The 26826-nt window shown below is 38.0% G+C and overlaps 1 protein-coding gene across 2 annotated transcripts in view; it reads right to left on the bottom strand.

The window, feature by feature from the left end:
- The window catches only part of ERC1 (ELKS/RAB6-interacting/CAST family member 1), a 299516-nt gene that overhangs the window by 35164 nt on the left and 237526 nt on the right, over positions 1-26826 (bottom strand). For both annotated transcript variants that reach the window (XM_075051104.1, XM_075051105.1), the window contains exons 16-17: positions 24279-24423; positions 296-397 (exon numbers count right to left, since the gene is read on the bottom strand). In XM_075051104.1, coding sequence (XP_074907205.1) covers positions 296-397; positions 24279-24423 — 247 coding nt within the window. The remainder of the gene's footprint in view (positions 1-295; positions 398-24278; positions 24424-26826) is intronic.

The raw sequence follows: 26826 nt of genomic DNA, 5'->3' as shown, positions 1-26826 counted from the left end.
GACTCCAGTCTTGCATTTTAAGAGAGTAATGTTTCTTTCTTCCCTTTCATTGTCTGCCCCCTCTTCTCCACCCACTTAATAACAGCTTGGTACCAGGAACTGTTTGTTCACATTTCTAGAGTTTTCAATGAAGTCGACACAACAGCAACATCCATTTCTGGTTTATAACTGCACACTGGAATGCTATTTTTGTTCCAAGGTACTGCAAACATGTCAGGGAAAATTACATACGACTCAAAATAATCAGCCCGCATTGTAAAAATTACTTTCAAGGCAAAAAAGAGAGACACATTACCTGGTCAGGGGAGGGCTTGTGGTTGGTTTGGTTGGAATGGGATGAGGATTTGAGGTGGTCATCCTCATAGTTGTCAGCCATCAGCTTCATACGGTTTTGAGTCTATTAAAAAAAAAAAAAAAAAGAAGAATCTCAGTCTACCTTCCAAGGTGATCATAGGGACTCAAGGGAATAGGGTATTTATGCTATCCTGTATATTCGCAAATCCATACATGGAAAAAAATAAGACACATGCATAAAACATTAGTAGGTATTACTGTAGAGAACTGGTAAAAACTGACACACACATTCCAACCACTTCACTTGGAGGCTAAAGTAGTTTTGCAATTAAGTGGCTCACCTGACTTGTACCTACTAAAACTTGTGCTGTACATGTGTGTACAAAGAAACTAAATTCTTCCTATGGACCCTTGAGATTACAGTTCAAACACCATTTTGGAGAACAATTCAATGAAAACATCAGTTAGATTTCCCTAAGTCAGTTAAAAAAAAAGACAAAAAAGAAATCAGTTTTAAAAAAAGTGTAAAAAAGCTGAAAATAGGTTATTACTTAAGAAGTCCATCCAGTTTCAATATGCAAATCAGTTTTCAACTGATACACCAAAGAGTAGGAAAATTCTGAGACTGGTCAGAAAAATGTGAATTATAGAAAAGCCTTCCTGTGATGAAATTAAGAAGTTAATAAGTAAGTCTTTGGGAAGAAAAGGTGACATGATAAAGATGTATAAAATTAAAAACTAAGCACAGTCAAGCAAGGAATTAACAAAATATGAAACAAGATTCTTAGTTTTTCTTCAACTTCTCAGGAAATTTCAAGTTCCAGAGGATATATAATTTTTAAAAACACAAAACATAAAATAAATTGTGTAAGAATAAATGGAATACCTTACCTTAACATTACTAGTCTAGGTAAGCAATTGCAACAAACATTAAAATATACTACACAACTGTGTCTGCAAAGGACAGTGTTAGTGAGATAAAGCCCTTTTAACATACTAGCCTGAAATGAGGTCCCCAAGCACCTACACACACCCCCCCACACACCCCAACAAGGAAAGAAATCCACCTGGGCAAAATGTCCTGCCTCCCCAGAAGGGCTTACAAAGACCATTCAGGCAGAAAGGACACTCTTGGAGTAGCCTAGAGGGGACCACGAAAGAGCTGGGTCTAGGGTCTCGCAAAGTGAACTGCTGTCCCTGCATCAGCTGCTTCACTTTGACTTATCTGAGTCCACTGTCCTGGGGCACTCACACCTGGAGCGGACCCAAAATGGAGTGATGGCATTTCTCCTCCCAGCTCATAAAGTAGACAAAGACCCATTTTGAGCTTTGTGAAATCTTTGTATTCCAAAAAAATAAAAAGGCTAGCCAGACCTATCTTAGATATGATGCACAGTAAATTATGTACAGCTAGACATATTAAATCATCAGAGATGCACTAAAATTAAATGTCTTAAATGAAGGCTCAAGACTTACTGTAAAAATGCCAGCTGTTGATTCAATCCCTTCATAACTGCATGGTTTCTCACTGGAAACTCTAATTTTAATGAGCATCTCGAGGCTAGAGAACGCAGATTCTACTTGACTGTACTCAGATCATTATAGAGAAGGTCCAGGATTTGAATCTGGATTTGATTTTATTTTGGATTAATTTAACAAAAGCTAATAGTAAATTGAGCTTAAGCAATAAGCTATTTAATCATACAAAACCTTTATATTGTTTGCTCTGTTTTGTCAAACAAGTTTAGAATTCCAAGTCTGACTCATCATTCATAAATCACTACTTGAAACATGCAACATTAATAGTTAAACAACCAGTTTATTGTAAAGGCGCTTTCTCCATATTTATTATTTTATTATATTTAAGGTTGGCTCTTTTACAATTTCTTATTTGCAATGAGAGCTATTGATTTTAAATGATTTCATATTTCTTTGGAAATTTTTGGTTTTGATAATAAATAATAACTTTTTACATGACTTTCAGCATGTATGTGGAAAGAATTCTATTAAAAAGCAGAAGTTTAGCAGAATGTTAGTACAGCACATTATCTTTTCCGAGAGAAAAAGTAGCTCTTCCCAGAGAGAGGCAGCATGTTTCATGATATTGCATGAAAAAACTATGTTAGTGGTAATATAGGAAGAGAAGAATATAAAGATCTAAACAGTTAAAGCACAGTATCCCTCAAAGAAAATTTTGAAGTGGAATTGAAGAGGTTGCTTACTTCTGTCACTTAAGTTCATGTAGAATAACCTACTATTAATACTTGGCAAGAGGTAGGAGAAGAGGCTGAGAGAATTGGCCTGGTTTAGCCTGAAAGAGGAGGCTTCTTTAATTACTTGATAGGAGGAAATAGAGAAGATGAAGCTACACTCTTCCAGAAGTGGACAGGACCAGAGATGACGGATGTAAATCGGAACACAGAACATTCTCGTTAGAGATCAGGAAAATTAATTTCATAATGAGGCTGATCAAACACCAGAACAGGCTGCCAAGAGGCTGCAGCATCTCCATCCTTGCAGATACTGAAAATGCGACTGGACAAGACCTTGAGCAAGCTGCTCTAGCAATCTAAAATACGTTGCAATTCTTGTTATTTGGGCTTTTAATCTTCAGATAATTTTATAGTTATCAAGGCTGGAGTTTTCAAAAAAAGAGGGAGCTAAGTTCCAAAATTCCTCCTAGTTGCTAAATATGATTTAGCTGCTTAGCTCCATAGAATCATAGAATCATTTAGGTTGGAAAAAACCTTTAAGATCATCGAGTCCAACCGTCAACCATGCCCACTAAACCATGTCCTGAAGTGCCTGTCTACGCATTTTTGGAATATCTCCAGGGATGGTGACTCAACCACTTCCCTGGGCAGCCTGTTCCAATACCAGACAACCCTTTCAGTAAAGAATTTTTTCCTAATACCCAATCTAAACCTCCCCTGGCACAACATGAGGCCATTTCCTCTTGTCCTATCTCCAGCCACCTGACAGAAGAGACCAGCACCCACCTCGCTACAACCTCCTTTCAGGGAGCTGTAGAGAGCGATAAGGTCTCTCCTCAGTCTCCTTTTCTCCAGACTAAACAACCCCAGTTCCCTCAGCCATTCCTCACAGGACTTGTGCTCTAGACCCTTCACCAACTTGGTTGCCATTTGAACATTTTAACCCAGAACAATCTCTGCAGCATCCCAATGATGACAATCATACAGGATCAGTTCACCTAGAAGGACATTTTCTATGCTCCCCCTTTAATCCAGCCTGACCTACCACTGCTTCTGCTGTTAATCTAAGAGTGCATGTTTGTGATATACAAGTCATGGCAAGAAAACACCAAAATCAGTATTGTGATTTCACTACAGGAACTAATTTACACATTTATCATTGGAATTAGACAAAAATCAAGAGATGGAAGAAAAGCAGTTTATTTCCTGATAGATGCCACTAAAAATTATATTCCAACATTAACATTCCAAGCAGTGGTGCAAATATAATATATAATATAATAGTTTTCTAATTCTCTTTATGTCAAACATGGAAATAAAAAGCTTCTGCTTAGGACTGGAATACTAACTGATGAACTTCTAATTGGAAATTTTTGAAATAACTGGAAATACATGAACTCAGTTTCTCTCCTATTGCTCCTCTCCAGAAAAAAATGTTCAAAAGGATGGAAATTTCTAGAGCGTATGACTGTTGCAATGATTTAAAACCAAACTGTTTACTTTACTGTGGGGAACCACTCCAACATCCTGCAGTCCTGAACTGCTTTGTCATGGTGCTATTATACAATCTGCTCCCACCTTATGAGGTTATGGCTCAGATCCTAGGGCAAACATTTCTACATCACTGTAAAAAGTATGAACAACAAAGTGGTTTAACCACTGTGTCCTGTGAGAAAATAAATGAGCAGTGCAGACAAATCGACTGTGTCAGAAGTGCTTTTGTCTAAAACCTCCAGAGCTTGTAAGCAGAACTAGTGATGATAAGAACCGGATGTCAGATCCAAATTTTGCTGAAAAAATACCATGTGCCTTTACAGGTACCTTCATGCATGTGCAGATAAAATGCTAGAATGAAAAAAACAGGACAAAACTCCACAACTCAATAGGTTTCTTGATTTTTTTCCAAAAGTTTTTTGTTTGTTTTTTTTTGACAGAACAGATTTTGTAACCTTATTCCTTGTGCTCCAATCACACCCCCCACCAAAACCCCACACCTTGTCAAAGCCCTTAACAATGCTCTTTAATCTCCCAACAACCATCGTGCAAAAGGACAATCCCAAACCCTTTAGACCAGTGTCAATCCTCAAAATTACTAAAGAGCCATCGCACTCTCTCAAGCTCCTAACTGAAAGCCAGGAATGACTGTGGAGAACTTGCCACAAGATGTCTGCAGACCAGAGTCAGTGAACCGCAGGCCTAAAGCATGACATTTGCAAGGCTATTGTATCTAAAAAAGCCCCAACTTCCTCCGGTTGTATATTAGACTATACTCCAGTACTATCAGATCTTGACCACCCTCCCTTTTTTTTCCCCTGGAACTTCTGCAATTGTCCTTCTGCCTCTCTGATACACTTATTCTTAATGCCCTTCTTGCTTCTTGTCATTATTTAACCCTGGCCTCTTCCCTATCCCCTGCTACAGCAGGCAGCTAAATTTAAAGAAAAAAGCACCAGGAGAAAATATGAGATAAACTTGTTTTAATCATAACGTGAATGGTCAGCATCAGCACTTCATTTAAATGTGCTCTCTTTTCTTTTGTTGTTTTGTGGTCCTGCAGGGATTTCACTACATTTTCACCATGTTTTTTCTGGTTATCATATAGTTTATTTCTGCCTGTATTCTATAATCACTAAATGCTTGGGTAAACAAGGAAATTACCATGGAGTAGACTATTTCTAACACAGCCAACACCTGAAAACTTTCATTCCAAACAGCACATGTGTAATATTTTAGCTGCCAAAACTGTAGCCATGGTGAATTTTGTTTAAGAATCACTAAGGTCCTCCTCCATGGATGTACTGCTTCAAAGCACACTCTCATATGTAGGTTCCTAAGAGTAAGTTATTTTATGTTCACTCCAGGCTACAGTGGTAGCTTGTTTGTACACCTTCACCCTAAAGACCAAATTAATAGATTTTATCACAATTAAATTATTACATGAGAAAAAACAGAACTGATGCTGATGCACAAAGTGTAGGGGAAAGTCAGAGACATATTCTGGAATATAGCTGGTAAAATCTAAAGGAGTCCTGCCCAGGTCTGACAAGATCTTTATAGTGGAATTTCACATATAAATTTGAAACCCACAGATTTAACTACAGACATTGTTTATAATGTATTTTAGAGAATGTTTTTATTTGAAAGCTTGCACTGTTGGATGTTATAATGAGAATACATACCTTTCTTAAGCATTTCTGCAGGATAGCTAGTGTTCTGGTAACCATTACCCTGGCAAGTTTTTGAAACCAAATTTTATTCATAGGAATCGCACATTTCTGTATCTCTAAACAGGACCTCTAATAAACAGCAGATACTAGCTCATAAGCTCTGCATTCTCTACATTAATGTAGTCTGCTTCATACTCTCATTGCAGTGACTTATTTAAAGAGTTTGCATCAAATCTGTTTCTCCACTGTGCAACACAGCAGAAACCATGACATCAGTGATTGCTTTCTCATTTTTTGTAAAATATTTGAGCAGGGTAATTTCTGGCTTTGCTAACCAGTCTAAACAAGCTCTATTAATCCTTTAATGTAGAGTTTAAAAAGCCCCACATTAAGTAAACATTAATATAATGACTGTACTTGTGACAAATGGATAGGTGGTGGAGACAGTGTGTCAGTCAGTTAAAGGAGTCATCCCATCCCATTTCAGTCCGAGTTGAATGTTTCACTGAAGCACACACATGCAAATGCAACAGTTTAAAAACCTTTTCACCACTAATAACATAGAAATATAATGAAGAAACTCAGGTGATTTTTTTTTCCTAAGTTGTGTGCCAAATTCAGTATCTCTGAAAATTATGTTCTTGCAAAGACTTTCAGATATTCCTTTTCTATTTGCTGAAAACATGCAGTGAGCCATAGTCCCTGTAAATATCCAACCAGCTCCCTGCTGGAGTCTGGCTGTCAGAAACACAGAGAGAATAACCCCTCCTTGCCTGTTACTAGAATGTGATGCCCTGCATAACTACCTGGAGTATATCTATACCTACTTTGAAAATACGCCTACCTTGAGTGTATACCTACCTTGAGCACAGGGTCTCTGAAAGATTGTTTCAAGTATTTTACCCTATGCCCCCTTCCTATTCATGATATTTAATGATCCGGGAGACATTTTTCAAATTTGTCAAGAGATGGTACATGCTGAGTTGTTGGATTTGTTTGTAAAGTTTAAAAGACACACCATTAGTTAGGTTTGGCTTTCCTTTTGGCTATGTTTAAGATTAGCAACTGAGATTCCTCTATTAGCAGCAAACACACACAATGTTCAGCTGCATAGGTATGAAAACTGTTCCAGTTACTACAGTTCTGTACATCCTGGAGCCTGTGTTTCTGTGAGCCCAACAAAGAGCACGTGCAGCACACAGCTGCTCGGGTTTGTCACAGCCTGCAGGATTTAACACAGATTCTACCCAAGATACCGCCTTCTGCATTGACTGTTGGCAATGTTATAACAATGTTACATTATAAAGTAAAAGACTTATCAGCCCACTTAATTTCTATCTTTAATGATTTCATTTTTCTGTTCATCTCCTCACATGTGATAATTACAGAGAAACTTAATTCTGGAGAATTCATATTAAAAAAACCTCTGAACTAAACTAAAGGAGGCAGATTGTTTAGATAAAATCTATTGCTCTGAATCCTATATAGAGAAAACTAGTGACACAAAAGACAACCCTAATCAGATGTTGTGTTTGGGATTCCTTATTGTGTTATACCACATGAACATTATAGCATGTCTTCCTTTAGCTCTCTTGTACTCTCTTTAGAGACACATCAAGCTGTGTTCAACACTGACTGATCAGTGGTAATAGAACTGCCTTTCTCTTATTTCTTTCACAAGAACTAGAATCTGCCCAGTCCCGGATTTAAAAGATTAAAAAAAAAAAAAAAAAAATTAAAAAAATCCTTCCTTCTCTCATGGCTAACTACCCAGAAGCAAACCAGCTATGTTAGTTCTTTGGCATCTTTCCCACCACATGTAAGGGTCTTCGTCAAGAAAGCTCAGTAAGGTGTGTTTTCCTGTATCTCAAAGATGTCTGAGCAAGGGCTGGACTCTGAGAACGTTTACCACCATATTGTAAACCTAATTTATACTGACTGGGTGGCCTATGCATCAAAAAAACCTTCCACGCAAGATCAAAAGGACAAATGGTATCCTGTGACAACAGCCTTAGAGAATCCTGGATCCCTCACACTATACAAAACCAAAAGAATTATTTACTGTAATTGATCTGAAGACAGCAACAGCAGGCAAAATGAGCTGCTGTTCTAATTCTTAAGATGAAATAAGAGAACTGTTTATATTCATCTTCCAGTAGTGAGCATATAAAACCTCTACACTCCAGGATTAAAGTAAGCAGGTAAGTAGTTTTCGTATTATGAGCCTGCCCTATGGTGCAGTTTGTTAGGGCAAGTCTGATCTCAATTCCACACCACAGCAGAGAAGGGCCTTACTGCAGAATTTCCTGCCAGAGAATATAAGATCCATATCCTTTGCTGCCACATGCCCTGAAAGCAGAAAAGACTAATTTATTTAAATTAGCTCAACAGCAACTGTTTTTTTGCTAAATCACGCTGCTACATCCACTCTCCATCTATTGTGGCATCTTCATTACTTCTTTCATCAGTTAAGAACTGATTTCTTTTGCAGACAGCATGGCTACCCTTGAAAAGCATAGGAGTCCACTTTATTACTCATTTTATGTTGGCTAATGAAATCTGCGTGCTTTGGATTTGTATTCTACATCTTCTAGGCATGGCCTTCAACCCTATAATAATCTCTTTCTCCAGCCTGCCTCCCCCATGGTGTCTCCAGGCGAGAGTCAGCTGGGACCAGTGTGAAAGTATGTATGTTCTGAATGGCCAGCCATATGCGTATGCTACAGCCAAACAAAATATATTACAGCTCAATTCTTCTTGCCTTTCCCTGTGTGGGAGCACCACTTCGGGCTTTTTTTGCCTCTACCCAGCTGTGGATGTTAATTAAGTTCCTATAAGTTACACAATCTTTGAGACTTCTTTCCCTCTGTCAAATTTGGTTGAAAATGGTCAATAAATTGAAAAGTTACTTGGTGGGAACTACAGCTCAGCTGAGCAGATGGATAGCCCTCTCATTTAAACTCTTCTTGTGAGGACTTTACAATAAAAGCTGGTCCAAACTAGCATGTTTTGTTCAAGTTGTAAGAGTTTGGATGTAGTCTCTCAATATATCCTTGCATTAAATGTTGCATAGAAGTGGAGTTTTCTGATATTGGGCTTCATGCCTTTAAGATCTTGGGACAATGGGAGGCTGAATTGCTACAAATTGTCAAGTGAACAGCAGCCATCGTCTCATGTTTAGTTCATGTGTCTGCCTCTTTAGCCTATTTTGATACATACCACTAAGGATCACTCACTTGAACAAAAAAGTGAAATGCTACTTCTGTAATAACGTGAAAGGAAATACCAGTATTTGTCATGGCCCTCATTATTCAAACTGTTGCAAACTCCTGGTTGTACTTCTCCCCTTGCTCACAGTGTGTTTGTGGGTCCAAGCTAAAAATTTCATCTTATATTTTATCAATTGAGAGAAAAAACAAAGACAAAAAAGCAGTGAGAAAAACAAGCTGAAATGTACTTTGGAGCATAAAAACTCCCTAAAATCTTTGATAGGTTGGTGATACATGTATTTTACAAAGCAAAATGTAAAAGATATCTCAGGTTATGCTAAGGCTGGAAATACATTCCAACACTGTAACGATCCTGTGATTACTTTAAACTTGTGCAATTTAAGCACCAACATTAAGCACCAGAAATAAGGTTAGTCTTACAAAATCTATAAATATCTGAAGGCAAACCCCGTATATTACCTACATCATATCATATAGATCAGGCAAGTACTTCTATCAAAAATAGAACAAGCTTTGTTTGACATAGTTGATGGGACTCCTGTTTTGTTACAACTATTTACTTGAAATTTCTCCTTTTCCCTTTTCACTTCAGCTTCACTCTACACCCTGCTCATCTTACTCTCATCTACCTTACTCTGTTCCTCTTTCCTTTGTTATTCTATTTGGTTCTCCCTTCCAAAATAAATCCACTTGCATATGCTCAACTTCACAAAGCTGCCTGTATAACACAACTGCCTTAGTCACTCTGCTTTTGTCTCTTAAGTTTTCCTCCTAGTTTGAAATCAGAAAGTTTCTCAGTCCAGTAATACCTATGAAAACTGAATGGCAAAATCTCATCTAGGAATTTATATACAAGATGCATCCTACTGTAAAATCTTAAAACCTAGTCGTGATCCCCTGCTTCAACAAAATAATTTGTAAGCCATCTGCTCATGTATATCTACATACACCTTTCCTAGCTGATGTAATTTGGAAGTTTTCAAATCCTTGTCTATTCTGACGGTGTCTTTAAAATAAATATAGTAAAAGCATTCCTTTATCCAGGTATTTTTATTTCTGGAAGTTATATACCAGTGTTTTTACCACAGCTCTTTTAGCCTTACATATTTTTATTGTTATATGACTCACCACTTCAATTGCATTTGCCTGCAGCTTCAAAGAGTTGTTAATAGCAGCCCCTCTCTATACATGCTGTTCTTGGCAAAAAAAGTAGTTATGTACAGATACAAATTCCTAGATGCTAAAGTGATGTGAGCTGCTCAGTATCATCTCAACACAGGCTGTCTGTAACTGCCCAGAACCCAGCTCTGGGTGTATACACAAATGTGTCTGTGTCTACATGATATAAACAGTGTTGATAGCAACTTTAAAAAAAAAAAAAAGAAACAACCCAGAAGACTATTTATGCTTCTTCTGAAATTAATTTTAAAAGCTGTTGCATATAAAAGAAAAAGAAAACCAATATTGTTCTTTTTCTGCCTCACTTTCATCTTTGAATCTAGGCAAAATCCTCCGCGGTAACTGCTGGAGGGAAGAGTTGAAAGGGCATTTCCTTTGACAACCAACAGAGCTTTGCTACCCCAAACTAAATTAAAGCTAAGAATTTTCTCTGTATGGCCAATTATTAGGATTGACATCCACGTAGAAGAGCCCTGCCTCATAAGGTCCATACAAACACACAGACGTTACATTCCTGTCTCTCCACACCATCAGTGCGTGTGGTCTGCAGACACAGGATTCCTGTCCATCCACACTGTCCCTGTGTTTGGTCCACAGAGGCAGGATTACTGCCCGAGCAGACAGCAGCACATGTGCAGTATAGAGTTGGACAGATGATTCCTGTCCATTTGCCCTGCTCTTGCACACAGTACACAAGCAAGGAGAATCACAATAAACCAACGCTTTTTTTCTTTCTTTTTCTTCCTGCAGAAGTTGATTTTTTCCTATTAAGTCTGCATCAAAACTTAGATAACAGTACTAGCTGGAAAGACTGAAGAAACATTCAGGTTTTCTACTGTATTTGTGCCAAAATTATTCTTACCAAGGAAAGAAGTTCTCTTCCTTTCTACAAAATTCATGGCACGCAATGTGTAGAGATGTGCCAGTTTGGTCAGATGAATTTCTCTAAGGTGTCTGCATTTCAGACAGTACTCCCGTCATTGCCTGCTCTATTCCTAATCTGTTGTCCTTCTGTGATTTACATTATATTACGCCATTACATATGAGTAGAGGCCCACCCAATGGGCACCATAAAGCACACTGTAAAGCTTAGAAAAAAATCTTAGAAAATTCCGTCTCTGCTATAGAAGCACCAAAAGAAAAAGGTTTGTGGAACAAGATGAAAAAACAGTCAGTCACACCTCCAGTATTTTTTTTCCTTAACAATCCATTTACTGCAAAGTCATTAAACTTAGATAGGTGATGCCACATGTTAAAGAGCCCTGACAAAGCAGAGGAAGAAGTAGAGATGAATGAATAGGAAGACAGGGGCAACCTCAACTGATTTATTTGCAACTAGAAGACTTCAGAGGAAACAAGGAAGCCTTCATATTTTTTAAGCCCTCTTTTTATCATAAAACAGATTGCTGGCTGACAATGGAGAAGGACTAGCTAGTTTTGGTAATCAGGAAAGGTGGGAAGAGAGGAGGAAGAGACATCAAGAAATCTTTTCCTCATCTGATAGTGATGAAAAGGATAGAGATGGACAATAAGGAACTAGTCTTAGTCTGCACTTCCCAGTCTGTGGATCCTTCCCACCAAATCTGTGAATCCTTCTTTTTCCCATCCAGAAGAACATACTGATATCTTGCCTGTCTCTCTATGAGATATGGAAGAGACTTGAAAGGTGCACAAAATGAAGATCTGCATGTATAAATAAATATATTTCCTCTTAAAAAAAAAGAGAAAAAAACCCTAGAATGAGGAGGTATAGTACTTATTACTTCCACAGAGCAAATAAACCCATGCAGTCTTTCAAGTTTTAAACAACTTATGTATGTGTGTGTTCTTAAGGATCACTATATTGCTTTTATTATTTTTTCAACACCATTAATGTCAGCAGTTGGCAGAAGTTTGGGTTGCTAGCTGTAATAAAGGAGGCGAAGCCAAGGTTATAGCTACTAGTGTTTTGGAGATGGAGGGCACACTGGCTTGGTATCAGAAATTACAGTTACATTTCAGGTTAATGTGAAAAAGTGAGAAGAGTCATTTCTTAAACTACTAAAAGGATTAAGTGTGGTACAACAGTGAAATTGAATGTTTAAAAAAGTTAAGTGTTCCCCCCGCCCGCCCCTGCCCCCAAATAGAAATCCACTGTAAAAACAAGAGATATCTGGGTTGTTCAGACCCTAAGAACAACTTGGCTGGAGTCATCTGCGAGAGCTCCATTTATTTCTTGTTTACTCAACTACAGGAAATATTTGTATTCACACAAAGACAGACAGGAATTGGTGGTAAACAGAAAGAAAGAGAAGAAAGGACTAAGTTCTGTGACTGTAAAGTTGTGCTCAAAGAGAACAAAAACCCTAATAAAATGTCTACCCCTTAACCAGGGCTGTATTCAAGATAAAAGACCATTACTTCCCCCGGGCACCAGTACTGTGATCAGAGTTTAATATATATTTAGAGAGTAACGCTTTATGGAAGTTGAGAGACTAACATTCACCTATACTATTGACAATCTAAAATTGTGCAACATGTTATTGCAGAGGTAAATTTCCTCATACTTGAAACTGAGGGTGCTTGACCAGCAAATGGATCTTATATCCACATGGTAAATGTTTGATTATGCCAAGTAAAATCAGAGAGCCATCTTTTGATGACTGAGTTTGAGACTTATTATGTCTTTATGCACAATCTTGGACTATTCCCTAAAAGTATTTCTTGGTACTGAAAAGGCTCAAACCTTTGGTACCACATTTAAGGCAAAGAAGGGCAGGCAGAAACCGTTCCTTTATTTTGTGTTCAATACAGGTCTGCTCAGAGACAGCGGAACACAACTGCCCTAAAGATGATCTGCCAAAATCAATACTTTGTATTTGACAGCATCATCTGCATATCCCCATTCAAGGGAGGGACTGGAAGCAGGATTTCCATCAATATCAACTTTCTCATCTTTATCTTTTGGAGTTGGCAGCTGTTACCAGACTCCTCATGGCTTTCCAAGTTAGCAGCCAGCAGAAAAATCTCCATCCCCTCCCTACACACATTCACAAATGTCAAGTGGCAAAAACTTACCTCTAGGGAAAAACTACACACCTTGTTTTTGGTTGTGAATATTTTTTCATCTTAGAAAAGGAGTGTAGAAAACAGCATGTACTTATTAAGGAGTAAAGTGCATAATTTATTCAGCACCAAAACATGAACAGTAATTTTTTTTAAGACTTGCATTCTTTACAACATAACACCATGAATTTAACAGAACTGAGGGGAATCTGCAGCCATCATCACCCGTCCATTTGCAGAAGCTATCATAAGTAACTGATGCCTAATTTCATAAATCTATGTCTCCTTTTGATAAACCTGATACACTATCCTATCAATTTCCACAACTTGGTATGTAAATTAGTGATGGGTTAGTATCAAGAAACTAGTCCTAACTGACAGCATATATCTTAGATTTCCAAATGCAACATGAAACTTCTATTTTCCCCTGCATTACCTATTCATTAGCCTGAGATATGGTGTACTGGACTAGGCTCAATCAGATTGTTTCAAAAAGGGAAATTATTTTCAGAATTTTAAGGAGCTTAATACAGTGGATGAGAAAAAAAATCTGTAGACTGAGAGGTATTTCGGTGCATAGGCTCTAAAATACCCGAGACCACTGTTCATCAACAGCCCACTATTTACAGAAGCTGAAGTTCATTCTGTACAGTTGAGACTAACATTTTTCCATTATCCATTTTTAAGATGGTGGGGATTAAAATTCTCTATTGCAGACTATGTATTTTTCTTTTCTCAAGCAAAAAAAGCACTGATTTATTACATTACTCCCAAAATAACACAGTAAAATCCCAAACATGCCATATATTCTATCTTATAGATCATTAATTTTCTTTACATATTTTTAGGTGCACAATTCTTTCCATCATTCCTCCTTCAAGTAAAGAACATATCACTGACATATTAAGTCATACAACTGTTAACCTGTAATCTACCTGAAACATTCTACATACTTAGTTTATGAAACCAATCAGTCACCTCATATCTCTGACTTCACCTTCTCCTTACACGTTTTTGGAACACACCTCGCATCACCTATCACCTCACCAGTTACAGATCTTACACAAATTAAAACCAATATTAAAGCTGGTAAAATGCTTTTCAGCTTTCTGCTACTACCTTTCTACCGACTATCAATATGTGAATTGCTTTTTACATAAGATAGTCGTTAAAGTCACAGGTTCGTTCGGCTTTTCCTCCAAAGAGAAGTAACCACAAATAAAGTCTTACTTTATAGCTTTAGTGTGAAACTGTTCAGTGTGTTGTGTGTTCCCTGGGAAATAACGCCAGTAAATGTAGGAGCAGATAAGCATAATGTACCAACTTAGCACATTTTGAATGGAGATGAGGTAAAGGGACACGTGTGTTTTCTAGACAATTGCCAGTGCCAGGTAAAGCAGCCCAAACAAACAGCAATAATTTAGTATAGAAAAAGCTGTATCCAATCAATGAAATATCAGTAAGGATGGTTACACACTCATCTTGGAAAATAACAGTATTTTTACTGAGTTCAAACAAGTCATTCAAAATCTTCCTGTATCTGAAATTTTGGTGTGAAGTTCCTGTTTTTTCACAAAAAATACAATCACAGGTTTATCTCATCAAATTATTTACATGTTTAAGCGGAATCCTCTCTGTCACCAAAACTTCAGCGTTTCCTAAACAATGTGTTTAAATGACAAGATTTAAATGTAATCACAAACTCACTGTATTTTCCGGTCAGCCTTCAAACATCATCAATTCAAATACCAAAAGAGTGATGCCAAACCAATCCAGCCACAAGAACCGATTGTCGGAAAATCTCAAATATTTTACCCCTGAGGCACATCCTGCTGCTGGACAACAAACAGGGAGTAGTTGTGTACAGGTCCTTCCCAACTACCCCACAAACTGCAGAAATTAAGCAAAAGAAGATGCACCCATAATTTTATTCCTTGAATGAACAACTACTGGCAATCTTGACCTTTTCTAAACCTCTCCTTCTGAGCTTTTGCATCTGTCTCATGAACTCATCAGCTAACACAAAGACTGTTAGAAACTGAGGGAGGGTAACTGTTCTCAACATTTCTGTTCTCATAGAAATAAATACATAAATGCTCTGTTGGATGTATGTATTAAAAAAACCTGTTCTAATATATTCTCTTCATTTGACTGAAAACCAGTGCCTATCAGATGAGTGGTTTGTGCCATGGTAAATACAGAAAAACACCATACGATACAACTGTGATGTGAAATGACAGTGACTATATTTAAGCTGTACTAATGTCCAGAAATACTAGTCACAGACCAAGAAATTATTATTTTTTAGGCCCAAAATGAGATTTCCTAAGTGCAGTCTTCTGGAGAAACCAAGCTCACCCAGTGTTCTTAACTCTTCAATACCACTAACAAGCCTGGTCGTCCCAGCGTAGGCTTAACAATTTTAACTCATATCAAACACCAGCAGGTTGGTTCTCACTTACAGAAATGGATACAGGGTGTCTCAACTGCTAACCTAGACATGCCCAGCAGTCCTGGTTTTCTAGTCAGGGACGATGCTGCTTAAATAACTTAGTGTAGTTCATAATCCTTGAATGAGAGATACTGTAAGTGTGGTAGTAGATGCTGTCAGCAACTATCCAATTAATTTACATTTATTTGTGCAAAATTTTAGTGAATTAAAAAGCTGTAAAAATATAATATGAAAATCTTAATCAATAAACGGAGGAATATTTCTAATAGACTGATACAGGTTTTTGAAAACTGAGATTGAACTTGGGAAATATTAGTCCATAGAGTATTTTTTTAAACGATACAAAAGTCTAGAAAGAAAGGGTAGCAAGTACTATATTGTCATCCAAGTTCCAGAGTACTTTTATGAACCTTAAAGCTCTATCCCTCAGTGAGGCAAAGAACCTTCTCCTTCAAGCAAACCTACAAAGCTGCCATTGCAATGGTCTAGAAATTACTGGCTGAGACGTGAGCAAAGGCACAAACAGAAAGCAGACGTGGCTATTTACAGTGGGGCCAACAGGCAGCTCCCTTCTCCGGCATCGTGAGGCCAGCGACAGTAAGGAGCTCACTTGAACATACATTATTATTTAGTAATACAAGAAGCAGAGGGTAAAGGTAAAAGGAGGAGGGAGACGGGAACGAGAGTGTAAGTAATACCACAGGAAGGTGAAATACTGCCCCAGGAAAGACCGCTGATGCTGCACTGAGTGCTGTTACTGTGGTAACCGATGATTAAAAATGATGGGAAAAAAGTCTGGAGCACATGGCAGGGAGAAGGTGCTTTCTTTTAATCTGCGAGGGCTTCTTGTGCTGTGCTTCAGGAAGCGGTGTTCAAGGGCATGACAAAGCCTCGCTTTCTGTGTCTGCTCGGCTGCTGTCAGGATGCTGGGGTCTGCTCCTGGCAGAGATCCCCCCCCTTGACAGAAACAATTACTGAGGAGCAAAGCCTGGCAAAATAAGCAGTGCTGTGATTGATAATCTGGGTGGATTACAGGCCTTCGACAAAAGCCACGATGCTTAAATTTGACAGCTGGCAATGCCTGATGAGAGCCAATTAGTGGATATATATTCACTTCAGCCAGAAGTTTCTTCTGTTTCCACTCCAATAGCTTCCTGGATAGGAAGTGTACAGAGTGATTTCCCCCACCTCTGCCTGCTCACATGTATGCCAGCTACACTGTCAGTACAGTTAAGAATATACTATAAAAACTACATATTTTGGCACCTTCGTATATTAAAGCCAGTAGATTCAAATTTTGTAAAGCTGCATTTGACCCTACAGATAGTGGTGGTACAAGAACCTGAAAAAAGGTGACTTTAGACTAACTCTACATACCACGCAGTGTGTAAATGAGGCTGCGACTGCACCATTTAGGTAACAAGTCCACTACAAGTGACAATAGTTCTCAAAATGCTTCACTATTCCTTGAAAATTTCCTGGCAAAGTACATTAATCTGTCTGTTGCTGTTTTGAATAGGTTAACCTGGCATTCAGAGGATACCAGAATTCACAGAGCACCTTCTGTTCTGCCCAATACATGCAGGAACCTCTGACATGCAAGTCCCCTTCAAATTTGTCTGTCTGTTCTTAACTTTCTTGTCACATAAGTTTCTTTTCCCCACTTTTGCATCTATTTCCACTCTTGCTAGTGCAAATATGTGGGTACTGCGGTGAAGAGATCAATAAACAAAGATGGATCCAAGTACCCTGAATCTCATCACTAGTTTCAAACATTAACTTTTACTTTGTTTTCTCAGCTATAAAGAAGCCACGACCACCACCACACTCAGACAACTTAAATACATCTTCCTAGACTTCCAAGTCCCTTTCTGACAGTGGTTAGAGAGGTACCTCCACTCATTAAACTCCAATGGGCACCGTCACGCCACAGGGACCTCGCAGACGCTCTCAGAAAACAACGGTAGTTCTGTCATAGAAACAACACTACATTCAGCAATTACCTGCAGTGATTGTATCCACGTCACCTGAAGAAGAAATTAATTCGCTAATAGGGTAATCACTCTCATCAGACATGGTTTCAAATCAGGGCAGTTAAGGCAAAGCAAAGACTAACTGCATGCCTCACAGAATCTGTATTATTTCATCAGGCAGGGTGGTAATAAAAACTGCCAGAAGTGTGGTCATGCTGATACAGCTCTATGGCAGTACGGGGAAAATGCCTGCCTGTCAGTCTCCTTTGACCTGTTTTATGTTCTCCTGTTACAAGGAGAAATGACTCCAACCAGTGGAACTTCACTTTGGAAAAGTTCACAGCAGAAGAGTGTCAGGTGTCAGTGTGCAGGGTTTCCAGGGAAACAAGTAACAGTGGAAAAAGAGCATTTTTGGGGGGAGAAGCTATTCTGGAATCTAAAATTATTTCCTTTTCCTCATGATCCCATGTACCACATTTACTTGAGAAACAAATCTTTGCAGTACCTTGGCCTCATAAGGAAAGCCAGCCAAAATCATTGCAGGGAAGAAGCACAAAGTAGCACAGAGAAAACAGCTTTGGGACTTGCAAGGCTAGATAAAAAAGATATTAAAAATTGCATAAATGCTAAATATTAATACTACTAGTGATCGCCAAAGAATTCCTCTCAATTTATAGGAATGATAAATAACAGCCCCTCAAATTCATGCTGGCCCACAGAGGAAGGAATGATCATGATGAGGATATAGAAGTAGAAGGGAACAACAGGTATTAAAGATTCCTCTGAATGGCAAGCAACCTGACTACATAACCCATACTTTCAATAGCATGAGGTTTCTTGTCTTCCTTCACTAAAATAGAAAGGAGCTCTTTTCACTAAGTTAAGTATAAGCAAACAGCAAGAGTGTATACGGCAAGAACAGAAAAGGTAAGGGACCATATGAAATGGAAGTACTAAGGGAGAAAAAGGAGACATTAGAAACATACACTAGAATGAAAGGAAGCTGAAGACAAATGTTGATCTTCTACTCAGCCAAAAGTGAAAGCCATCATAAAATAGAGCCAGGAAGCTCAAAGTACTCATGCCTTTTCTGTATCAGTCTTCACTAAACACTGTACTCAGGTCACTAACGAAATCTATTTCAATACTCTGAGAATAAAATCTTAGGTCAGAAAAGGAAAAGAACAAATGAGATGGTACTCAAAAAAATCCAGATGCCTTAAAATTTTCTAGCTCTGATTATACTATACTAGGAAAGTGTTTATCTACTATAATGAAAGCTATTAATGGCTATTTTTGGGAACCTGTGGGAACTGGTGAGGTTTTGGAAGACTCCATTAAGGTTTCTGACACTGTCTCACATGACGCACTCATGAATAAGTTCAGCTAAGGAAAGGCCTTATTTTGAGCTTTGTCTAGTTTTGGATACCACACTTGGAGGAAGAAAAAGATCAAATAAAATCTAAGAAAGAACAACTGGAATGTTACGATATCTAGAAAACAAGACACATGAAAACTGGAAGAACTGAGACTGCCCGGTTTAGAGAATAACACAGAGGAGATATCTCTGTTAAATGAGAATGGCTGCTAAAAAGTGCAAAGAAATAGTCTTTTTTTTCTATGCCCTTAACAGACAGAAAAAGTAGTAATGAGCTTAAATTGCAGTAAGGGACATTACAGATGCAGAATGACATTATAATGATAAAGACAGATGAACCATAGAAAAGACTTCCCAAGACTGAAGGTCTCCTTCACTAATAGTCTTTAAGAATAGATTACAGGTATAACTGAATAAATCAAGTGGGTTACATGGAGTTCTGTCCTGACCCCAGTACTATTCAGTATTTGTCATTAACAATCTGTGTGATAGAAGAAAATAATTTTTTTATGAAATACGTGGAGAAAGCTTAAACTTAAGCTGGGTGGTTCTGTGAGCATGCTGAAGTATAGGATCAAAACTCGGCATGTTCTTAAAAGACTGAGGAACTGATCTGAAAATTACTTTTATTTAGGAAAAGGCAGCGTAATAAAACTGTATCCAGTATTAAACTAACCTGGAGTCACACCACTTCAAATGAAAATTTTGAGATCCTGTCATCAATAACACTGAATCAAGCTAGTTCCTGGTAGCTTTTGCTACAGTATACTTAAAAGAATTGGGAATAATTATGAAACATTATATAATTATACAAGCGAATACAGCGATTCACAAACAATTCAATTGAATAATACTCCAAGCTCTAAGAAAACAGACACCGACACAGTTCAGAGCCTCCTAAAAATTTCACCACTATTACTTAACATTTATAGCACAGTAGTGCCTAGAGATGTTGGTCAAGTCGGGCCCCCACTGTGCTAGACACTGTACAAACACAGAAAATGACAATCTTTGCTCCAAACAGCTCCTAGTCGAAAACCCCAAGCGTTTAAGACTCAAAGCCCACAGACAGGAAAACCTCAGCCCATTCAGATACGCCTTCCGTTTATAACTCAAAGCTGCAGAGGAGCACTTCACCCTGTTATAATAAATGTACCCCGACAGTTGAATCTTAGCTTGACAAGGAGAGGAATAAATGGCAAACAGGCTACTTTCTAAGAGATGAGAGGTGTATGTGCTGCCACAAACCAGGCCAAAGCTCCTTGGGTCTCCGTCAGTTCCAGCGTGACACACATCGCGGGGGCTTCTGCATGGCGTATAAGCCAAGCACGCTGGCTGGCGCTCGCCACGCTACATCTGGACCGTGTTAGACAACCTTCAGCTCTGTTCTCTTGCATCAGCCCCGGCCCCCTCTGGTGAAGCAGCCTCCCAACCACTGCTTCTCCATGAACGACTCACGGAGACAAAGTACTCCAGGAGGAAGTAAATTGGGACCACATTAGCTTGGTGACCCTCACCCTGCAATTGGCCTGCCTTTCCGATGATAGAGGAAATCCCTCATACAAACTGACAACCCATATGAAACAGGCAGCTCCATTTACTGGAAGGCCTGGTCAATGCCGAGTGCCTCATTAGGAAATTGTCTCTATATTGAGGCACATTCCTGCAATTCAGAGCCTAGAAACTCTAAATTAAAACAACATTGATGCCATATCCTCTTTCCGAAATGCCTCTCTTCATCTAAACTTTAATACACATAGTTAAAGAAATTAAAGAACCAAAATGTCTTTGGCAGGATTCCTTCCCTCTCTTTCACAGTAATACCCTTCCTGTGCGAGCGACCAGGAATGGGACAGTGTTGGGAAGGGAGAAAGGAGAGTTAAAGCAAGGAATAATCACATAGTCCTCCAGAATCTGTATAACCTTTCCTTGATGAATCTATGTGTCTTCACCAATATTTTCAAATAAATAAAATTAATCTAAAATTGCAGGGCTGAAGAAGCTGGAATTTTTTAAGTAGTAAATTGAGGCTCATCAGTAGAATGAGTTCTTGTTTTGGGAGAGAGTTGTATCTTTCTACACTCTGAGAAAGGCCAATTAACAGTAAGTCAGTCTGCTAACAGTGGTTGCTATTGTAGCAACTCAATGATAACCAGCACGAACAACGAAAAGGCATAATCTGAATCTTATCATACACACTTGGATCCATTCACACTCACTATTGCAGTGTAGTCAGAAAACCGCTTTCCTAAAGTGTTACCTCTGTCAGAGGCTCCTTCCAGTTCACAGTGAGATCCAGCAATCAGGCCTACGCTACCTACCACAGCATGCATAACTTCACACAAACCACCCCCTCCTGATATTGCTCAGCATTTCTATTTGCATCCTACGTACATGGAAACGTCATGTTTAGTCAACCGTGCATGCCAACCAACTGAAAGAGCTGCTTTCCCACCACAAAGTCTAAGCATTTCCTAGAAATGGGATGGACTGAAATACCAAATACTTATCATGGAGCAAACCAGTTCTGAAACAATGTTAAAGGCAGAAGGAAGGAATTGCTGAGGTCAGGATCCCAGCTCTGAATCTGAGGGGTTGAATAAACTTTTTAGGCTCCAGAACTACTTTTCAAAGTCTTCCAGAAGATCTTGATTAACTGGCATCCCTTGCTTTTCTTGAACAGCTGTGTTCAATACATCTGCAAGTCTGAAAGATGTTTCATTCACAATTTCTACTGTAAATTTAGGAATTACAGCTAAACTCTTCAGAAGTTCCTGAAATGGTCCTATGGAGCTGGCAAACACAGATGGACCCTTGTTTCAAGATGTAGAAAAGGGTCCATGCAGACAAAGCTTAAATTGATGAAGCAGCACAGTTGTTTTGTTGGTAAATATCAGGCTAGTGACCTGTAAAAGCTGAAGAGGACCACAAGGGCCAAGTACACAGATTATTTGCAAAGCATGTGGAAAAATGAGATTCCCTTTGACTATATAAGTAACGAGGATCCCGTAAAATCTCATAGCCTTCTCTTCTGACCCATCTCCTATTTCTGGAGCTGTCAAAGTTAGTATGATTTGAACTGATGCAGAAAAATTACACACCCAAACTCTTGGTACTGAAAAAAATAAATGCGATTTCAGATCCCCTGCAACTTACAGAGGTGGTGAGTATTACTGCCCCATGATAAGTAACTTTGAGGAACTTTTCTTTCAATGTGTTGAAAGCTGCACACAAAAAAGGATAAAAGATGATACATCCTTAAGATGTAGGATAGATTTTAAGGAGGATGTGTCAAATCTCTATTAGGTCAAATAAGTATTTCTCAGGTATGGTTTAAATATAGTTTAGATTGTTTATATATAAACATATATTCTGCCTTGGGGATTGGGGATGCACTGGAGAATACCTTGCAGCCCCATTACCTGTGATTTTATACTTATACTACTTATATTTAGCTTGTATTTATACTACTCATAGCATAGATGTGTTGAGGAGATTGCTTTCTGCTTTCTTCATTTTTTTTTTTAAGATGACAATCTTAAACACCTATGAGTCTTTACAGCTAATGGCAGTTTTGGAATTTTGGAACCAGAAACTTCAAAGGCATTTGGATATTCCAATGAATTTTTTGAAAAAGGACTATTGCTCCAAAATCAGCTCAGAATTGGTCTCACTTCATAGCAAGAACAATTTCAAATTAATGTCCTTTGCAATTGTATTTTATCTGCGAAATTAAGTATCCCACACCTATACAGAAAAGCACCTAGAATGGGCATCCTTAAGGGAAATGGCCATGCCTTTTTAGAAACAGTATATGATATTGTAAGACTTATCAGCACTGAAAAATAATGATATGAACTACAAAAATGTTAAAAAAATCACCTAACTGAAACCTAAGTCATTACAATAATATGATAATCAAAACCTTAATACATAAATGAAATATACACAAATTTTCAGCAGGAGAAAACCCACCACAAAACACTAAAGATCATTCCATCTACCCACAAGAGATAATCAGAAGGAAATGGAAGGGCAAGGGCTAGAATTTAAACTCAGGACAACAAGAACTGACAATAAAGTTCCAATTTCTCATGGAATGAGTGGTAACGTATATTAAGGCTGCTAAGACCTACAGACAGTTACATGAAGAAAAGAAATACTTTACATGCTGTGATTACTTCTGAATCCTGTTCTAGTAGGAGGTCATCTGGCTGACAACAGAAAGTAATTACAACTGTTGCTTGAAAGTAAATAATACAAGACTGTAAACTATACTTCTTGCTTGTTTTGAAGCTGGTATAACAAAACTACTGTTCTTAAATTAAACCTTAAATAATTGTTACCTTAAAAATACATGGCCAATAATCTACTTGTGTTTCCTAAGGAAGAAGCAGAGAAATCCCTTGTCAGAAAGCAGACCTGGTTTTGTCTTACTGTCTTTGACAGCAACAGAAATCATCTGGTTGACAGATGAAAAGTTGCACATAAAACTTTATGAACATGGAAGCGGTGGCACTGAAGAAGTTGATTCTGGATTGGCAGCAGCATATGTGCTATTACAGGGAATGTGGCAAGGGAATAACTCAGAAAAACCCACCAGAAGTGCTGAAGTGAAAAATCTACACATATTTTTCAGATCCTAAATCTCTTATTGCCAGGGATGTCTTTTGCTTCCTCTGTGTTTTATTAGCAATGTATTTTTCACATTGCATTCAATACTGAAACACAATATTAAATGCTTGAATAGAAACACACTTTTTCTGATTGTTATGCCAACAGGAAAAGATCTTGGAAATGGGAGAGGCCAGAAATAGGAAAGGACCAATCACCTCACAAGTATGAGACCTCCCAAATTGCACTCTAGTAGCTGGCATTCCCATATGGTGCTCTTGTCGCAGATTAGAAATCACAGTAGAGACTGTATGGTGTAACACATTCATATTTGAGCTTTACAGCAAGGAGAATTTTCTTCCATGTACGCTTCTTCCCCAACAAGGCAAATACAGACCACCAAGAGAAGCATCACTACATTTCCCTGAAGCTGTGGTTATTTGTGCCTGTAGAAGATAATAACCAATGTCCTTTTCATTCACAGTTTCCTATACATTCTATCACACATTTGCTTCTCAGGCAGTGACACAAAGAAACTTACCTCAACACTGAGACTTCTTTTTTCCCCACCATATTTTACAGGCTTCATGACTGGTAGCTAGTTTGAAATCATTATTTAGGTACTTTCTATCCCAACATATGACAGAATAATACATTATTAGTTCCATAAATCAAGATAATAATCTCACATCAGATTATTAATCAGTTTCTTTCCTAGCTCTCCTCTACTCACCTGCTGCTTAAGCTGTTGCACAAGACGGTCTTTCTCTCGTTTCAGTGCAGCCACTTCATCTTGGGTCTTCTTCTTAGAGGATGAAAGTTCTAGCAGAGCAATATTGGCATCTTTTTCACTAATGGCAGCAAGAAGGGCTTCTTGTCTGAAAAAAACATATAAATACATTATTATTCTGCAAAACTTAGAGGAAGCCTCTATAAAGAGTTAAACATACCATAAATGCTGTAGCAGTGTGCAACTCTTAAGAGAAGCAATAAATATGTTTGTCATGGTTATATGTCCACTGGTAGAGCAGAAAGTCAAGACCCATCTGCCTCCCCCTAAATGACTGTGCTGATACCAAATTGTTGCTTATAGGATAAGAAAAATACATAATAATTTGTTGTTATTCTGCACTCAGCTTCTTAGTTTTTAATAACTACCATTTATTATCACTTTGGCTGAACATTTTCATTGTTTATAATGTTCTAAACATTTCCAGAACAGATTTTGAGTATACACAAATACTGGACTAATTATAAGACTTCTGTGTTAAATTATATAAGGTTATACTGCCTATTCATGCAGCTATTTTAGAAGGAAGGTGGCATGTGACAAGTTTATTGAAATCACTTGAACAATACAGTGTATTCCCAGAAGGAAATGAAGACACAGACACTTTTGTGCTACATGACAGATGTTGAAATAGATGCCTTCAAGGATACTTGAGCTATTCTTTGACTTTTCTTGTGAGCAACCAACATAATGAGCTTGTTGGATGCATGTCCTGGGTAATTAAGACAAAGGTAGGCCTGCCCTCATCACAAACCCTTTATAGCCTCACAGAAATGGTGTAAGCAAGAATATCCTGTAGCAAGATCTTGAGGCTCAAGCACTGTAATAACTAGATATAGAAACACAACCTTGCCATACTCTTTCCCAATACCAAAAAACTCTTACAAATAGAGTTCAGAAACATTTTATAGATACTGGGAAGAGAGGAGACAAAGACAATAGCCCTGATCATAAAACGGTAGTTCTCAAATGAACTCAAAGGATCGCTCTATGATAGGGAAAACAACTATTTCTGTCCTTTGACCTTAATTCTCACCTTTAGCTGGTGTGGTCAAATCAGGATGTGCAACAGGACATAAAAGAAAACTTTGGCTTTATTGCCCAATAGGGTGGCTTGTCCCACCTCTCATCACCTCACAAAGAAGGAATAAAATGAGGTCCTAAGCATTTGTGGTGGTGTGAAAGATGGCATCATGAAGGAGTGATGATGAAAAACAAGCTCCGAATACTACAGATTTCCTACCTACCTTTCATCTAAAAATTCAGTTGCAACTGCAGTTAAATAAAGTAGTAAAAATTCCAAATTCCCAAATAATCCAAATTTCTACCTGCTCTAGTTTATAAAGAAAAGATTATTAATATTGCTAATTTCAGAGAATGATTTTTAAAAAATAATCAAATGTGTTAAAACTATTCTGCTAATCATGTCAATAGCAATTATTATGCTAATAACATTGCCCTAACACTTAGTCTTTTATTAAAGGTGTAAGAGAATTTGTAAAAGCTTGATCAAAACTATTAAGATTTCCTTTAATTATACTATTATATCTTTCTGTTTGTTGTCAAGATCTTTTTTAAAAAAGACCCAGCACAATCTGGTGACTTAGGATCACACTGGCAAAGTGTTGAGGGTAGCAGTGACACTAAATCTTCTTTTTCTAATTCACCTCTTACCACTCCTTGAGCAGACTTTATTTGTAGTAAAATAGCTTTCTCTTTTTCCTCCTGTATCTTCTTTTTAAACAACTTAACTTAATCTTAGTTAGGAATTTGTAGTTGTGGCTAAAACAAAAATACTTGCTCCAAAAAGTACTCATTGAGCTCCATGTGAATGAACACGACTAAGAAAATTTGAGAAGAACAGGAAAAATGGACAATGCTTAAATTTAATATTGATGTTTCAAACATATGTATCCAACATACTGGACTTTTAAACAGAAGGCTTGAAATGGGAAAGGACTGGTACTACTGGAGTACCAAAATTTTTATCTGTTAAAATGCTGAAAACTTTACAAATTTTATGACCTTGGTGAGCATGAAAAGATGTATTTAATATTGTAAGGTTTCTGAGGACAGAGAGTGAAATAGCTTCATCAGTTACTTCAGTGCTTCGATCAAGGGTGCAGGGAGATGCACAGCTAAATATGTAGGATGTAATCAGATAGCTTGCATTGGCTGCAGGTGAGCTGGACAAAGAACTTACTGTCCTGGATACTTAGTAATCCCTTCTCCAATCTGTAAGAACAACTGTGTTTTTATTTGCTTCTTGACTTTGCTCTAAAAAGTCTCAACAATACTGTTTTGCCCCTTAAAAAAAACCCTCAATGCATTATTTTAATAGAATGGGACCAGGAAGCGACTACACATGCAGTCCTGCTGACAGATCTGAGAAGACGGTAGTTGTATGGGTGAGACACCACATTTAAAAAGCTCTTGTTATTTTTTACAGCTGGAAGAACTACCATACTGCTCTCACTTGAAAGGTGAGAAA

The sequence above is a fragment of the Buteo buteo genome, chromosome 19 (genome assembly GCF_964188355.1).
Source record: "Buteo buteo chromosome 19, bButBut1.hap1.1, whole genome shotgun sequence".
Taxonomy (NCBI): Eukaryota; Metazoa; Chordata; class Aves; order Accipitriformes; family Accipitridae; genus Buteo; species Buteo buteo.
The sequence above is the reverse complement of the archived record's forward strand: the minus strand, read 5'-3'. Positions and strand labels throughout refer to the sequence as shown.